Here is an 18,831-nt window from a genome sequence, read left to right as displayed (position 1 = left end):
TGGGGGTGCCCTTGCCTTGCTTCAGATTCACATAACCAAATTCTTGCTTCTTCTGTTTAAATTTTTGCTCGATTCAGGTGGCATATCAATAAGTTATACTAAGCGAGGAGATTTCTAGGAACTCCATCTCCGTCTGGATGTATTTGTGTAGACAACCATGATACTTGAGCACCAGATGTTACTCAAATTCCTTGATATCCAACTTTGTGTGCAAAGTATGAAAGATATTTGTGAACTCTGGCACGTCTTGGTCCCCTTCCTGTCGTCCATTTTATATATTTGTCTTCGTAGCTTCCAATAGGGTAATACTGTTCCTTAACAACATCCTTAAAAGAGTTCCAAGAGGGTGTGACTGAAAACAATGTAGACTCCTTTGTGGCCCTTTTCTCACAGTAAGTTTCCCACTAGTCCTTGATGTGGGAGGTGGCTTTAAGCAGTGCAAAAATAATCTTCTCTCTATTGGAAAAATCATGGACCGAAAAATATCCTTCCAACAGATTTAACCATTTATCTACAACATCTATATCTATTTGGCCTTTAAATATAGGAATATCAAAGTTAACATGTACCTTAAAGGGGGCGACGCATCCGAAGTGACCATTGGATGAAGATGCGTTGCTTATTGGTAACCGCCAAAGGATCTGGGAAAATTATCCATCAATTGGTTCTTCTGTGCCTCGAGGGCTTGTTCGAGCAACAATTTGATAGGATCTTCTGCTTCCTCGTTTTTCTTTTGTTCCGTCTTGGGAGGTCGTCAGGGTTGGCGAGGACGATTTTGCAAGTGTTCAAGCAGTTCAAGTCCCAACTCCTTATATCTCGTCCTCGTTGGGGACATGAACAAAAAAATAGAGAAAAGGCAGATTGCTCTAATACTATTGATCCATATTTATGAAAGAATGAAATGAAACACAAATTTAAACCAAAAACACAGAGATACAAGAAACTGAACTTCAATTAATAAATAAAAAATGCTGAAAACTGTTTATACGCTGGATGAAAGCAAAGTAGCTTGGGCGGTAGCAGCTTATCTCTGAGCGTAGACGTGATGACTGCATACCTTCTGAACTGTGTTAGAGTGAGGCTCCAAAGCCTTTTTATCATGAAGAAACAATGAGAAACCATAAACATTTAAAAACCTAACACCAGGAGATGAAGTGCCAAAAGCTTGTGGGCCTTGATGGGGTAGTTGAAACGTCTACTTCCTTGGGTCATAACTTTGGCATATGATCTGCGTTTGATGCGCACGATAACTCGTTAGAAAGGTCTATTCAAGGCAACAAATTTTGACTGCAAACGCCGGTCTCGACCGTTTCCCTAAAAAACGTCGTTGAGGGTCGCAAAACAACTTTGGAAGTTCAGGACCCGAAAAATTGCCAAAAATAGAAAACTACCGAAATAGGAAACTGATAGGAAACAATGTTGGGGGTCTGAGTGGAATAGGTGGGTGGCCACCAATATCCACCTGGATCATAAGATGTACCTAGATATATATTTTTAATCAAAATTTTAACATTTTAAGTATTTTTTGGTAAACTAGTTTTTGTGTTTGGTTTTATTCTGGGTTTAGTTTTTGGGGTTCAATTGTTTGGACTGTGGCCTAGTTCTGGTAACGTTAATTATAAGATTCCCTTAAAATGGGAGAAATGAAATACAATGAGTACAATAACAACAGAAAATGAAACACCACAAGCCTGAGCATACAAGTTATGCCCAGGGTTGCGGGGGAGCGCCCCCACCGAATCCACTCCTGAAACGTGCTCCTGCAAAAAAAATTTGTTCCCTGGCTTTTTTCGCAATTTTTTTTCCCAAAGATGTTTCAAACACAATTTTTTTTAAAGAAACAAGTGTTTTTGAGTGGACAGCCTATTATTCAAGCCTATGTCCCTAGTATTGATATGCAACCCTAGTATTGATATGTAATTAATGGTAATGTTAAATTCTTAAAGTAAAAGTGACATTCTCCTTTATCTTTCATTTTCATCTTTTTACTTAAATTTTTAACATTCCCATTAAATGACTTAGGATGTTTGAGAGTGGTTCTGACCTGATTGGATTTCATATGGAGAAAGTAGAATTTTAAATCACTCAAAATCCAGCAAACTTTTTACGATTTCAGGATTGGGGGGATTGCAATGTTTCCATTGGATTTTGTCATGTACTAGGGTATGGAACTCATATTTAATCAAGAGCACAAAGCCCTTTATGTACTTTGATGTTAGTGACATTGGTTGTCGAACTCTTTTATCATGACCCTACTAAAAATGTATCCATCACTAAAACAAAATCTTGACTTGACATGCTACGCTTTTTCTATCATATGTTAATGGTTAGAGGGTGATTCTAATGATAAAGATCCCAATATGCGCAATGATTTTGATGATATGTGGGTATCTGTTGTAGCATGATTTTTTTGGATGCTAAAGGCCATCTAGAGCCTATTTGTTGGTGTATTTTTGGTTCAAAAATGGATTGCACTCGATGCTATTTTGGTTATGTGCACCCTTACATGCTATATAAATGAGAACTTGTAATTTGTGGACCTGTGGTTGATGAAGATTATAAACACTAGATGAATGATATTATATGGTTTAATCCATGTTTTTATGTTTTTTATCACTAATTCATCATTCTACATGCTTTTGTAGACATATATGCATCAAAATATATAAAATATATATTATATAAAAATTCGCTCCCGATTCGCTCCCAACCCAGAAGCTTTTGAAAATGTCGCTCCCTGCTCCCGTTTCCTCTCCCGCTTCCGCTCCCAAGCAGCCCTGGTTAACCCTATAGGGAAAGGTACTAGAAAGTGGAGGACAGCTGGCAAACAAAAAAATGTTCGGCAGAAGTGCAGCTACCATCAGGAGAGGAAGGAACTAGGTTTACTCATCGTCTGGATCAATTATGTGGATATTGGTATGAAGCCTGTGCTGTTTATGTATTCAGGAGAGTTTCCCAGGCTAATAGGGCCTTGGGTAGTAATCGTGGGTGGCATCAGTATATTCCCCCCTGGGACAGTGGTGGAGGGAGGACCACACCTAACATCGAAGACTAATGAATTCTGCATTGAAGAGAAGAAACAAGTAATGTGCTGCTGAGAAGAAACTATATTGATTTGTGATATCACCTTTAGTTGCGACTTCAAGCCACATATATGTGTTTTATGTCTATGAGGATACACAGAATTTATGTCTATGTCCTTTGGAATCCATTGCTGAAATGTCTTGTGATAATTGAAACAATATGATTGAACTACTTGAATGTTTTTGATAGCTGAAGCTAAATATAAACTTGGCCGATCTCATGCTAGATTCAATGTTTGCTACTCTGTATTGTCAAGGATTTCATCTTTTTTTTATGCTGAAAGTACTGCTCGTCACTTTGGGGATGTAATGTGTTTAGAGACCTTTTATTTTTGGATGGAGATTCTATCTGCATTACTGCTGTAGTCAACTTGCTTGTCATCACTGTCCTTGTTCATTGTCTTCTGGTCATTTTTTGACATTAACATTATTTTGTTGTTTCTGATGAGATTGTACTGTTTTCTCGTACCTCCTAAGCCAGAATAAAAGGAAGACAGAGTTCACGTAAAATGGTAAAACTACCATGTATATAAACCTAATTTCTTCATTGGTCATAGACTTGCATGCCAGAAGCATGGAATGGAAAAGTTACTCTCAATCAATCGATGGTGGTTTCTAACTATAACATTGTAAAATTTTAAGAATTGAAAATAGATTTATTGGTATTTGTCTTTTGCTATGAACAAGTTCCTTGTTAAGTTGGTATATGTGGAAGTCATAAATTTATACAGAGATCAGCCTTACTAAACGATGTGGTATGCAGGAATTTAAGAGCATTTGGTTTCCCGCAATCATGTTATTTATCATTGTGATAATTGAGACATGAAATTGCTCCTTTCTCTAAAGAGTCTTTTAACCTTTTATTCACATTACAGGGATTCATTCTTTGCCCCCTTAAATATATCAAGTTTTTAATGAGCTACAGCACTTAAAGTTGATTTAATTCTAAAAGGACTAATAGAAGTAAATCCAATTTTAAAATTTCAGGCATTTCGTCATGGTTGATTACCTCCAGTCCAATGTTAACTTCAAGTTCTTACCCTGAATTACTTTGGACTCTATTTCCCACGTCCTGCACCATGAGGTGCTAATGTATATGCTTAAATTTAACTAAGATAGATTACTATAAATAAATTTGTGTTTTGTTTTTCAAATTCACTGTTTCTTGCTGACATTGTCAACATCGATACAATTTTAATTTCAGTTTCAAACGGGGAAACTTAGGTTCAGTTTCTTAGTGTGTAGCAGGTTTTGGATCCAGTTGAACTTTATGCTATTCAGTTTTGTGGGTTCTGTGATGGAAAGATCCGATCAAATGTAATAACAAAGGACTTCTTATTAATAGTTTACATGCCACTAAAATTAAGATTCTAGAGTGTTGAAAAACTGAGGGAAACACAGAATAATGAGATTTCCACATGCTAATATGGGCAGATACATGTTGTGGATGGCACAAGCCCCCAGGCTGAGTACGAGTTTGATGCAGTCCGTTTAGAGCTGGATCTTTTCAGCCCAGAGCTTTCACATAAACCCTACGTAGTTGCCTATAACAAGATGGATATTCCAGAAGCAGCTGAGCGATGGGAGTGTTTTAAAAAGAATCTAAATGAACGAGGGATACAACCATTCTGCATGAGTGCAGTAACCAGAAGTGGGACTATGGAAGTGGTTTATGCAGTTTATGAACTGTTGAGAAAGGAGGTTGAATCAATTGACAATGCTCAAGGTCAGTTTCTCTTATATTCTGTGACTGTCTTTTCTAATCTCTATATTTTAAGGTTCTGGGCTTCATGAATTGAGAAATGTGGCAAAGCACAACAAAATGCTAGTTATCTCAATTTCTCATGTGACCTTACTCTGGATTTAAAACCTTTAATAAGTTTATGGGCTTGTGTTCCTTTCAGACAACCTTCCAAAACTTGTGCTAATTGATGTGAAGCAATTGGGATTAAAATCATTACCCAAGTAGTTGACACAATCAAATGAATGGAACTAGAAATTTGCGAAATCACCCATTCTAAAGTTGAGTATCTCTCCAGCATGTGGACATAAACCTTGCAAATTTGCTCTCTGCTGTGCATACATATCTATAGCTAAATAAATCATATTCAGGCTTTTTAATTCTTGTCTGCCCTCAATTAGCGAATCGCCTCCTTGTGCTGATCCTCTGAAAGTTCACGTCTTTTAGTCTGTTATAGCTCCTGGTTGTTTCATTCCTTCTGCTCAGCTTTGAGAAATGAACATAATCACTATGTGAAGCAACTATCATCAATCAGAAAATGCATGGGTAATCATTTCTGGATTTTTTTTCCTAAGGTAAACAAGGTAGAGCAAGTGTGTAAAATTACTAATAGATGTGCAATACTTTACCAGCAGATTGTATAGTCTGAAAGCACCATATAAGACATAGAGACAGGGTCTTGACTTTTAATGACTTCCAGTCAAGGTTTGACATGTGATGGGAGTTTTGGAGCAGTTTAGTCCTCAGGTCAGTTTGGCTTGTGTTTTGGTGCTCTGAAATGTGATAATGCAAAGATTGGTTGGATAAATGTAGGTACTTATATGATAGCTAATTGAAGATTTTAATTTTACACCCAAAATTGCTGTTGATATCTTCTTGAAGCCCATAATCCATTATGTCAATCAGTTAGAGCAATGTTGCTACAGGACGTGCTGCTCGTGCTCCGGAGAGCTTCTTGATAGGGATTATTTGGTGCTAGACATATGGTTTGTCTCCTTGGTCTCAGCATATGTGTATCTCATTATTATTTGAGTAGGAAATTATTATTGTTGTTTGAGAGTGATGAAGCCTCTTGGCTTCCTTTTGTCATGGAGTAGTGGAGATCATTTCTCCAACTATCTCTATTATTATGCTTAGTTGCTAGTTCTTATGATTAGGAGTAGCCTTGCTGGACTGTTTCTTCCTCTCTCACCCTAGGTGGCATAGAACCATTGGAAGTGTTCACTAGGAGACTTCCATGAGAGCTCGAACTCCTAGCTAATTCCAGGTCCAATTCATATAAATGACCAAATTTTGCATCTAATTCCTCTCTTCTTGCTTTTGTTGGAAAATGTAACTAGGTTCGGTCTTCATAATTGTCATTGTACCTATATCATTATATATTTTATGTAAAATGCAAAAGAAGAAAAATAAATATTATTTTTTCAAGCATGGGTTTCATGCTCAAGTCAATTGGTCATCTAGGTCAAGCATGTCCTTCATGCTTCAAGGGTTTTTCAAAGTCAAAAGAATATTTTTCATGAGTCAAAGAGTCAAGTCCCATTTGGACTTTGAAAAGAAAAAGGAAAAAGAATTTTTAAATATGTATTTTTGGTAAAAATTCTTTCTAGAAGTCAAGTCAGCCCTACCTGTCATGTAGGCTCTGCCCCAAGGGACATGATTGTTCACCCCCCATCTGGATAAGAGTATAAATAGAAGAAAGTTGGAGCTCATTTTGGATATACAATTTTGGAGTATATGATCTGAAATTTTGCAGAGAAAGAGGAAGGCTGAAATCTGAGCAAAAGGAGGGTTTGACTTGGCTTCTAGAAGGTGAAGGGTCTTGGATGTCTCATTTGATCTGATTCTATAAGAAGAGAATTTTCTGGGTTTTCCCTTTGGAGGGGTTTTGCCCTGGCTTGGAGCTTATATCTTGTGTTCTCTGTTTTCTTGTGATCTTCATGTTTAAGTTTTGATAATTGTTTGATGAAGAAGAACATAATTAAATAAATGAGGAGCCAACAAATTTCACAAGAAGTTATCAAAGAAAGGAAAATTTAATCTAATTATAAAGCCTTCTGATTTTTCAACATGGTATCAGAGATAAGGTTTGAAGAATGAGGCTTGAAGATCACTCTATGTTGATTTTGGGTAGCATTGGATGTGCTCTAGCCCTGAAATTTTGAGGAGGGGCTAGAACACATGAGATCTCCAGAACCCAGAAATCGTTTGGAGAAATTCCACCTGGATGAGGAGTTATTAAAATAATTAATATTTTTAATGGGTTCTTAAAATAAAAATATTAATGGGTATTAATAAGAATATGGGTGAGAAACTTCTAAGTGACGAGGATCAAGTCTGTTTTAATCTTAGCTATTGATTAGGGATTTAATCTCGACCGTTGATTCATTACTAGGAAAAGTATAAGAGGAGGCTTGAGGGTCAGTTGGAGATACACTTGAGAGATCAGTCAGTTCGATTTTTTGGGGTGAGGTTTGCTGAGAAAATCGAACAAGTGATCTGTTGCAACAAAGGGGCAGGGATAGTTGAGGTTGGAGGATCTTTTTCAGGACCTCGAATACATAACAGAGAGAGGCAGAGAGATGCTAGAGGAGGCAGCGTAGACCTTGGGAGATTGACGCTAAGCCAGGAAGGGCCCACGCATTTCGAGTGTTGGGATGGAGCCACCCTCCAGCAGAAATCCGAATTCAGTGGGGGAGCAGTAGGATCAACCGAGAAGGTTGACATCATAGCTCCAGGAGGCAATGCATGTTGACGTAGTGTCCCAGTGTGCTCCATGCAGCTACTGCGAAGGGGCAACAGAGTTGTAGCCGGAGAAAACTAGCCCAGTTGCCGGAACAAAGAGATTTTGCCGGGTGAAGTGAGGTAATCTCACTGAGGTTTCTACCAGTATATTTTTATCTCTGTAACTGGATTGCTGAGAGGGAATCCAGAGTTGTATTCAGAACTATTGCGTAATAATAGAAAACCCTTGCTGCACCGGTCTTCCTGCATTGGGTTTTTCCGGGGACATTTGTCCAAAAATAACAGTGTTCCTTGTGTATTTGTCTTGTTCTATTTTCAGTTTGTATGTGTAGTCTGCAATAGTGTTTTTATCGCTGTTCAATAATTAAATAACTTGTTGAATGTAAAAACAAGTAGGAAATGATAAACCAGTGATTGCAGTAGGATTTCTGATGTGTAGATTCATAAATTTTCACACTCTATAGGCATTGAAATATGAAGCATTCTATATGAATTTATGAAACTGTGACATTTGACTTGGTAAACTGGCTTGCACTTCATAATTAAAGCTTCTCTATATGTCTTTATGGCTCGGTCTATACAAAGACTCGCATCTATAAGATTTACAGTTCGTATATATTCCCGGGATCGTTATTCTGTGAAAAGGATCACACCTGTGTTCTATTGGTGCACTTTTGTAATGGCTTACATCACAAAGATCCAAGGTCACATCGTATTACCCGTTACACAAATATGTGTCTCGTATGACTTATTTTCATTGAAACACTATACATTGGCCTCTCTATGGTTCACTCTTTGTATTTGTAATGATGCATTACACTTCTAATGTGGTCTAACACTCTCCAAAGGCTCGCTATGATCATTGAAGACTGTGGACTGACTATTGTACTATTACAAAAGGCAATTGTAGCTTACAACGGCTCATACGATCCTATGATTCCCTATTCGGTGGAATCTCATATATTGAATCATTTGGTGGCACCATTTCATACTTACTTCCTGAATTCTTTGTATTTTCATGACTCAGTGGATCATGAATTGTATACTTTGAAGTTTCGACGTTCCTGATATCGACTTTATCTCTACCTATGTATCTACTGTGGTTTATATCTCAGTACTATGGTTTGCATAAAACATAATTACTCCGAGATTCGCATATGTCTCACATATTTTAATTCTAGAATTTCTCTGAGGATTCCTTGCATTAAATCTATTGCAACTGGCAAATTGATTCAGTGAATCAATATATATAATTTCGATTGACAACAGTGAATGTGTCCGATATACATAGCAATTGTGGATGAAAATTCTACGTAAAAGCCGACCTATCTATGCAATAGGTCGTATATGCATACCTGTAGCTTATGGGAGCATTGCAATGACTCACTTTCATCGACTTTGACATTTCCATTAAATGTTCGCTTTGAGGCTACTGTTTGTGGTTTGACTATAGCTTGGTGAATTACTCTGTTGCTAAGGGTCATACTATTTAATAAATTACAGTTAAAAATCACAGTGGATCGTATTTCATCACCTTGATTCTTTAGCTCATACAATTTTGGAGTGTGTATATGCGACACAGTTTCCATAACAGGTTCGACTTTTGTTCATATGGCATTGATCTATACTTAATGGCTCGATGAGTTGCAAAGATTCACAAAATGGACAGAGTGGGAAGGCTTGTACTTGTTTTTTGAGATTTGTATGAGAAGCATATGGATGGATAGTATACAGTGGCTAGCCCTCAAGTGACTAAGATCATATGTATATGACTTCGATGAGAGTTGGTGATATGGTACATGAAAAGATGAACCTACTGATAAAAGAAGGCTGTGTCATTGGAAAGACAAGAACTTGTGTTAAAGGACAATTGGCTCTTGACAATTGAAGAAGAAAAATTCTCTATGTATGATGGTCATTTGATAAAGGGTCTATAAAGTCTTTAGGGTTTTGCAAAATCTAAGTTTTGTAGGAATTGTGAAGTCTTGAAGAATTTTTTGTAGGGTTTAGATTGAGCTAACCCTAACCCTAATTGATTGTTGCCTCTAAGAAAACCCTAGCTCTTGGATATAAAATCTAGGGTGTGGAGACTTAAATTTTTGAAAGGATAATCTAGGGTATGTGATAAAACCCTAGCAAGGGTTGAATTGAATAATCCCTAGGGCTTGAAAGTAAAAAACCCTAGGGCCAATGTTTCCACTGAAATTAAAACCCTAATAAGTGTTAGATCAAGATATATAGGGTTTGTAACTAGAACCCCTAGAAGTACTCCATGGAAACCTTAGATGGACAAAATTGATTTCATACTCTTGTCTTTGTATATTTTTTCTTGGTTGCACTTATTGGTAAAAATTGCAGGTACATAATTAAGGAAGCAAGATGAGAATGATGGAAGAACAAAGCAAAGAAACAATTGTGCTTGCTGATGAATCCTTGATAATGATGAGCATGATGACAGGAAGGGAAATGCTGCTATTCATAGAAGATAAGTATTCCATCTCTCTTCTTGTACTATTATTGTTTTCTTTAGTAAATCTAGTCTCTTGTTTTATTTTCATTTCTTGATTGTAATCATTCTTTCGTGATCTCCCTAAAAAGGGATGCAAGTACATGTTGAAAATTGTCCAGGCTAAAAGAATTTATAATATCAAGACAAAAAGTCTGTGACAAGAGGGAGCTTTGAATCTTGAAAGGGTTGTGCATTCTGAAGGAGCTTTGGACCCAAAAGAACTATGAATTTAAAAGAAGCTTTGATTCAAAGGGAGTAGTTCAATTCTCAAATTCAAGGTATGTCTTTAAGTATTTAAAGACTAAAGTGCTCAATCTCTCTTCTTGTACTATTATTGTTTTCTTTAGTAAATCTAGTCTCTTGCTTTATTTTCATTTCTTGATTGTAATCATTCTTTTGTGATCTCCCCGAATAGGGATGCAAGTACATGTTGAAAACTGTCCGGGCTAAAAGAAGTTATAATATCAAGACACAAAGTCTGTGACAAGAGGGAGCTTTGAATCTTGAAAGGGCTGTGGATTTTGAAGGAGCTTTGGACCTGTTGTAGCATCCATTGTCCATTGTTATTTAAGTTTTATTTTCAGTTTTATAAAATCAAAAAATATGAAAGAAATGGTTGATTTTATGTTTTCAATGGCTTTGAAAGTGATAAACCCGCGAGAAGATCTGGGCCGTCCGATCAACAGGCCACAGATCCAACGACAATTGCATCGTTAACTAGAATGGGTTTATTTCGAAGATCAGATGCGACGGTGTATCAAACACAGTTTACATTCGCTGAAGTCTGGGCTAATCTCAGCCGTCCATCGGAAGAGACGGGATCTGACGGATATCGGGTCGGAAAGTGATCAAGTTCCATCTTTTAATCGGACCCGATAAATTATTAATGGCAGTTTTATTTTCCTATCGGGTCCGGATATCAGGTCGGCAAGTCATCAGGTTTTGTCTTTAAAATCGGACCCGATAAATCATCAAATGCAGTTTTTATTTCCTATCGGGTCCGTATGGGAGTCAAAGGTGTGTTGAAAAGGCGGACGCGACAAGTTTTATGAATCAGAGTGTAATTCTTTTAAGTTCCATGGGCCTGACCCATCATTTAAATGTCATGCAGGTTCAAGAAGCGCGATCAAGCGATAGTTTGATAAGTACTTTAAGGTGCACTGCAAGGAAGCAATGAGCACGAAGGTTAGTCAAAGCTTGACCCCCGCAGTTGACCGTGACGTTAGCACGGTTGACCGAAATGTGCGGCCAGAAATCACTGCGGGGGTTCAACCTCGTTGAGGCTCCCATACATTCTTTACCCCCCGCAGTGCTTCCAAAGCCTTTCGCCCTTCATCCACTGCTCCATTAAGGCTCAAAGATACAGATTCAAACAGAGAACGACCATCATCTTCTAACTTCCGTTACTTCCTGTTATTTTATGTTCTTTAGAATGAGGTGTCCTTTACCCTCTGTGTAATATTCTGTAATAATTTTTACTTTAGACAGTTAGGGAAATAGTTAAGTAGTTTGACAGTTTTGATGACTACCAACTGTCTCATAAGGTATAAAAAAAGGAAAATTTAGAGAGAAGGGGTTCGAACTTTGGAGAACCTGGATACTAGGCCACTGTATTCCTGATACAACTATTGATTAATGAAAGAATCAGAAGTTTTCCACACATTGTTGGGTATGATTTTGTGTCTTCTCTGTTATGTGTCATCATATGTTTTCTTCCTTTAAGTATGGTAATGAAGCTGCAGGTCTTTATTTGCTTATGTAAATGAAGTTAAAATCCCTTAAAAGAGTGCTCCTATACTTGAAGTTCTTACCTCTGCAATTCTTCTAAGTTACAGATAGTAGTTTTTGTGTAAGACAACATATTATCTTTAACTTCTCCAAGTGTCACAGATAGTAGATTCTGTGTAAAACAGCATATTGTCTCTGACTTCTTCAAGCTTTCTTCATTTATCATTTATATTCAGCAATCAAATGGCATTCTGATATTTTCATGTCACCTAAGTATTGAGGGTTAAAAACCAAGTCTCCCAGGTCCTTCATTTGAGAACACAACATACAATTAATTGACAAACAAGTGACAATCATTATAATCATTAATGTCTTAAGCACAATTTCTACACAACCAGGAAATTGGTTTCTTATGGTACAACAGGACCCAAAAGAACTATGAATTTAAAAGAAGCTTTGATTCAAAGGGAGTAGTTCAATTCTCAAGTTTTAAGGTATGTCTTTAAGTATTTAAAGACTAAAGTTGTGTAGCTTGGACTTGTTAAGATAAATTCTCTCAGCAAGAGGGAGCATTAATAAGATGACAATGGGGGTAGACATTCTCCAGATTTAGGAAGAATGGCCCATACTATTGTTGAGGGCAGACATTCTCCTAGTTTAGGAAAAACGGTCCTTAAGGCCCAGTTACTCAAAAGAGTAGGTGCCTATCTTTGTTGGTCTAGTCAATCTATAAGAGTGGGTGCCTTTGTTAGGCTCAGTTACTTGTTGAGTGAGCTCTTTGGCCTAGAATGAGGCCTCTGATGTTAGGGTTTTACCAAGATAATGGCAAACCTATGATGTTAAAATCCTTGAGGGTTTTGACCCTGTGGTGTGAGGAGTTGAATGTCCTCTAGGATTTTGTCAACCCTTGTAGTTGGAACAAGGATGTTCCTAGAGGTTTGATCTTGGTAATGGCTAACCTGTAATTGTTTATATACCATGAGGTTGAGGCGCCCACTGCATCATGGTGACTAGTTGTTGCACCTTAGGCTGAATAACTTGTATGATGGTACTTAGGGTTGGTACCTTGGCGGTAGCTTAGATGGTACCTAGATCCCTGTAAGATGGGTTGGTACCTTTACAGTAGCCTAGATGGTACCTAGATCCCTCTAAGATGGGTTGGTACCTTGGCAATAACCTAGATGGTACCTAGATCCCTGTAAGATGGGTTGGTGCCTTGGCAGTAGTCCAGATGGTACCTAGATCCTTGTGAGATGTTGGGTTGGTGCCTTGGCAGTAGCCTAGATGATACCTAGATCCTTGTGAGATGATGGATTGATACTTTGGCAGTAGCCTAGATGGTATCTAGATCCCTGGTATTGTATATACTGGTTATAATGCTGATCCAACTATTCTTATGAGAATATTTCAGTTTGAGAAGTATCCTTGTATTGATTATGGAATTATGATTACCTCCCTAGTTAAGAGGAAGTGTTGGAAAATGTAACTATGTTCAATCTTCATAATTGTCATTGTACTTATATCATTATATAGTTTATGTAGAATGCAAAAGAAGAAAAATAAATATTATTTTTCCAAGCATGGGTTTCATGCTCAAGTCAATTGGTCATCTAGGTCAAGCATGTTCTTCATGCTTCTAGGGTTTGTCAAAGTCAAAAGAATATTTGTCATGAGTCAAAGAGTCAAGTCCCATTTGGACTTTGAAAAGAAAAAGGAAAAATAATTTTTAAATATGTATTTGGTTAAAAATTCCTTTTAGAAGTCAAGTCGGCCCTGCCTGTCATGTAGGCTCTGCTCCAAGGGACATGATTGTTCGCCCCCCCTGGTTAATTATAAATAAAAGAAAGTTGGAGCTCATTTTGAATACACAATTTTTGAGTATATGATCTGAAATTTCATAGAGAAAGAGTAAGATTGAAATCTGAGCAAAAGGAGGGTTTGACTCGGCTTCTAGAAGGTGGAAGGGTCTTGGATGTCTCATTTGATCTGATTCTATAGGAAGATATTTTTCTGGGTTTTCCCCTTGGAGGGGTTTTTCCCTTGGCTTGAAGCCTATATCTTGTGTTTTTTGTTTTCTTGTGATCTTTATGTTAAAGTTTGATAATTGTTTGATGAAGAAGAACATAATTAAATAAATAAGAGACCGACAAATTTCACAAGTAGTTATCAAAGAAAGGAAAATCTGATCTAATTATAAAGCCTCTCTATTTTCCAACAGCTTTGGCCTTCTATAATTGCTTTCATTTCTGCTTAAGTAATCTGAGCTTTATGTTGGCGCACAGGTAATTATATTGGCTTGTGTTTGAGCCTCTAATTGCCCCCTCTGTTCCCATTCCACTCTCCATTCCTCCCACATTTGACTAGAGGCTTCTTGCACTTTGTGGATCTCTACAATGTCTTTCACTTCTCTTGAAGCTTTGGCATAAATCAGAAATTTCACACATAACACATCTATATGAATGGTTGTGACAACTCACCATTATTTCCCCCCACTTGGAAGGAATCTATAAACGATGACCAATGCCTAGTCCTTTCTCCTAAATCTAAAAGCCTACAATAAACCCTCAAATGTGAGCTCCCATAGCTTTGATACCTAAGGAGGCTTCCAAAGGAAAGTGCTTGCTTGATTTAGTTTTTCGCCACCAATCCCATTCCTTCATAGCTAATCAACCCTCCCTTCAACAACATTTATATCCATATCCCATAGTTTCAACTCCAATCCATTTAGTCAGGAATAATACACCTCTTCATAGCCATTATTAAAGAAATTATTACATTGGCAATCCTCGAAGTTAGAGCTTGTCTCTACAGACTGCCCATGCACTGACACTTGTTCTTCCACTTCATATGCATTGATTTAATGAGCTTGGAGTTATGCATCCTGGGAAGTGTGAATCATGTGGTATTTTGACTGCCCCCCCTTTTATAATTAGTGATTTGACCTCAAGGCTAAGTTCTTCATTAGCCCATGATTTATTGCAGTGTGATTTTCTTCAAATGGAGGACGATCATGATGCTTGAAGACACTTTTAGCCTTGTCGTTGCCTTGATGGAGAATTTGGAGCCCTAAAAGGGCATGGCATCATCACTCTTTTAGGCTTAAGACTTGCACGTGGGATTATTTTGGCATATCTTGTTGTTAAGCTAGTGGATTGGATTGTTGTCCACTCAATAATCAAATTTGTGTAAGGGCTTTTAGTTATAAATTAGAAGAGATAGACATCATATAAATAGAGGATCACCTCTCTCATTGTTTCATCAATTGTGTGGAATCCAACCTCTCTTAGAGATTTTAGCCTAGCTTTTGTACTTTGCTACTTTATGGAGATGTGATCTTCTTATGTGGATTTTTGGCTCTTGGAGACTAGTGCTTATTGTGGAGACGCAATTTTGGGATTGAAAGAAAGCATGCTCTTAGGTATATTGTGAGTACTTTTTGTTGAATATCATTTATGGTTATTGCAATTTGCATGTAATGAATATTGCTAGGGTTATTTTCCATGTCTAAATGCTTATGTTTATATGAAATGCTTGGTAAAGTTTGCATGCTTTAATCTTGTAATCTTGAACCCCTTAGAGAACCTCCTTGTGAGATTTTCTTTAGTGAATTCGTCCCCTCATAAAGTTATAGGTAGGGTTAGCAAGTGAAAACCTAGTGTTTTCCCCCTTACTCCCTTCAAGGGTTTGATATTTCCATGGTCAAAATCCCTAAGACTCCATCACCAAAGTAGATAATAGACACTGGCATTTGTCTTGGTGAGAAAAAAAACTATAGAACTTTATCTTTTTCCCTCCTTCCTAGAATTTAGGCCCTTTAAGGCAAGCCATTAGGGTTAGGGTTTTAGGCCGAATTATACTAGGGCTTGCCTTTCTTAGCCTTAAAACACAAAATCTAACATTACATGATTGTAAGTGCTTCCTTAAGGTTGATGTCATCAACCTTAGGCAATTCTAGGGCTTGATAAACCCTAATTCTACATTAAAGCTTCAACTTAGGGTCATTTGGAGGTTTGTTGCTCTTGCTGTTTATCATATCTTTCAAACAAGCCTTTTCCTTTCTCTTGTATGCCTAATTGTGCTATTGTTAAGCCATATCTTGGAAACCCTAGGCTACAAGTTTTACCTTATAGTCTAAGAAACCGGATTCGAACCTAATCCCCTGCGTGTTTCGAATCGGGCGAATCAGACACGATTCAGTGGAACACGTGTCCTCTGGTTGTGTCTCGATTTTGGGACATGTGTCCCCTTGAACGGTGTGCCGTGCAGCCCATAAAGGGCATTTTTGGGCGAATAACAAAGGGCTTGGGAGCATTTTGGATGCGATTCAAGCAACATGTAAGTGCATTTTGTTTCTTTTTTTTGCATTTTTATTACAACAGTTTGCGTGTGCATTTTTTTTACAAGTTTGTGCATTTGCTCTTTATTTTTTTACAATATTCATGGCTCAATCAAGGGCAGCAGGGAAGGGGCAAAGGAAGGGGAAGAATGTCCCCATTGGAGATGCCCCTCCTGTTACAATTTCATCAGAGTCTGCAAGTGTTCCCTCTAGTGGAATCGGGGCTGCAACAAGAACTTCAAATGTTGAGGGAAGACAACGGACTCAAGATAACAAATATCCCTTGTGGAAGTATGTCACAAGAGAGCAAGCGCCAAGCAACAAGTTGAAGGGAGGAGGCAATGTTGCTTGGAAATGAAACTATTGCAACAATCATTTCATGAGCACATATTACTGTGTGAAATCTCATTTGTTGGCTTTAACAGGTTGTGGAATTGCAGCATGTACACAAGTGTCTTTAGCTAAGAGCAAGGAAATGGAAAAAGAGGCCAATGTTGGTATGGCATAGGTGACAACAACATCTAAGAAAACTAAGAATGATGATCCCCTTTCTTTCTTGAGGAAAAGCAACAACAAATTTCCATTTGAGAGTTTTGGTGGGGGGCAAGCAGCCAAAAGAAAGGCATTGGCACTTGGTCCAATTGACAAGATTTTTCAGAAAGAGAAATGGGAAGAGCTTGATCTCATTATTGCATTATTTTCCTATCAGAACTTCATATCCTTTAATGTTGCACACTCACCTTTATTTATTGAGATGTGATGAGCTCTAACTCAAGGGGCTCCATTAGGGTATGTGCCTCTTGGGTTAGAGAAGCTTAGAACCACATTGTTGACTAAGGCAAAGAAAAAGGTGGACAAAATGCTTGAGCCTATTAAATCAACATGGCCAACATCTGGGGTTAGTATTGTTTATGATGGATGGACAAATCCAACACGCCACCCACTCATCAACTTCATGGTCTCTTCCTTGAATGGTTTAGTTTTCTTGAAATCAATGGATGCACTTGGACAATACAAGGATGCACAATATATGGGTGAGTTGTTCATTAAAGTTATTGAAGATGTAGGTGTTGATTCTTGTGTGCAAATCATTACAGATAATGCACCTGTTTGCAAGGTTGTTGGCATGATTGTGGAAGCTAAATATCCACAAGTAATTTGGAGACCTTGCATTGTCCATTCCTTGAATTTAACACTTAAATCTATTTCTTTTGATGTGCTTTGAATTGGAAGTATTATTGAGGATGCACGACATATCCGCAACTTCGTACAAAATCATACAAATGCCCTCACAATCTACAAGGAGTACACCAATCTATCATTGTTGAAGATTGCAGATACATAGTTTGCCTCTTTATTCATCATGTTGAAGAGGTTGAGGGAGGTCAAGACTGCTCTTGGGGCCATGGTTATTTCATAGTTTTGGTCTTTTTGGAGAAAGATAGATCAAGCAACCTCAAAAAGAGTGAAGGACACAATGTTAGATGATGCTTGCTGGGAGAGGGTATATCTACTTATTAAGATCATGGAACCTATCATTTCTTTGCTATGATTTGCAGATACAAGCCAACCCATCCTAGGAGAGGTTTATGAGGGATGGGATTCCATGATTGAGTTTGTGAGGAGCATTATTTTACAGAATGAGTGCCCTGAGTATGAGACATCATCAAAGGCATTCTTCACCACCATACAAGATATTCTTGTTAGCAGGTGGGACAAGAATTGCACACTTTTTCATTGTTTGGCTCACTCATTGAACCCAAAGTACTACAACAATGAGTGGCTAAATGGCGGACCTTCCCACAGATTCCCTCCTCACATCGATTGTGAAATTTCACAGGGGAGGAAGGATGCATTGAGGCAGAATTTTTAGGATAGAGCATTGCTTGATGAGGTGGAGGATGCCTTTGCAGAGTTTTCCACTGGCATTGGTCGATTTGCAGGATATGATGTGATTAGAGACAGGGGAGCTAAGAAGGCCTATTCTTGGTGGGAAACTCATGGGGCAACAAGCCCTACCCTACAACAGTTCTCCAAATGAGGTTCTTCCTTCTTCGCTTAGGGTTTCTTCTTCTTTCAGGCTTCTTTGCTTCTTCCTATTTCACACTTCTTTCTCTTCTACGAATTGCAGATCAAACTTTTGAGTGAGCATCCAAATGCTGTTGAGTAGTTGCCAATATATAGTGAATCTATGAGGCCGACTTGTCTAGGTTGAGGTTGACTTGTCCAGGTTGAGGTCGACTTGGTGGAGTAGGCCTAAAAGACCTTATTTACATCAAAATAAATTTCTTTCTTGATTGATAAGGCCCAAGAAGGATCTTTTACATAATGAGAAGGACAAGGACTCTTGACATAAACCCTAGAAGTTTGCAATGGAGGCCTTGACCTATTAATCATTGACCCAAGCATGAAACTTATTCTTTAATAAGCCAATTTCTTTTACAATAAAAATTTCTTTTTCTTTCTTTTGACAAATACATTACATTATGACTCAAATACAATTATGAAGACTGACACTAGTTACATTATTCAACACTCCCTCTAACTAAGGAGGTGTTCATAGTTACATATATACAAAGGTACATGGAAGATCTCAAAATGATATGCTTTATGAAGAGTCACAACACACACAATGCTATAGATTAGATACCTAACCAAGGTACTCTAATTGGGTGGGACTAAGGTGTAC

General features: G+C 37.8%; 1 protein-coding gene across 1 annotated transcript in view; it reads left to right on the top strand.

The window, feature by feature from the left end:
• EMB269 (GTP1/OBG family protein) overlaps positions 1-18,831 on the top strand; it is a 230,488-nt gene that overhangs the window by 96,125 nt on the left and 115,532 nt on the right. The window contains exon 3 of the mRNA XM_089402738.1: positions 4,518-4,809. Coding sequence (XP_089258864.1) covers positions 4,518-4,809 — 292 coding nt within the window. The remainder of the gene's footprint in view (positions 1-4,517; positions 4,810-18,831) is intronic.

The sequence above is a fragment of the Pinus tabuliformis genome, chromosome 2_1 (assembly GCF_031772625.1).
Source record: "Pinus tabuliformis cultivar Carrire ecotype Pingquan chromosome 2_1, CPIR1, whole genome shotgun sequence".
NCBI lineage: Eukaryota > Viridiplantae > Streptophyta > Pinopsida > Pinales > Pinaceae > Pinus > Pinus tabuliformis.
The sequence above is the reverse complement of the archived record's forward strand: the minus strand, read 5'-3'. Positions and strand labels throughout refer to the sequence as shown.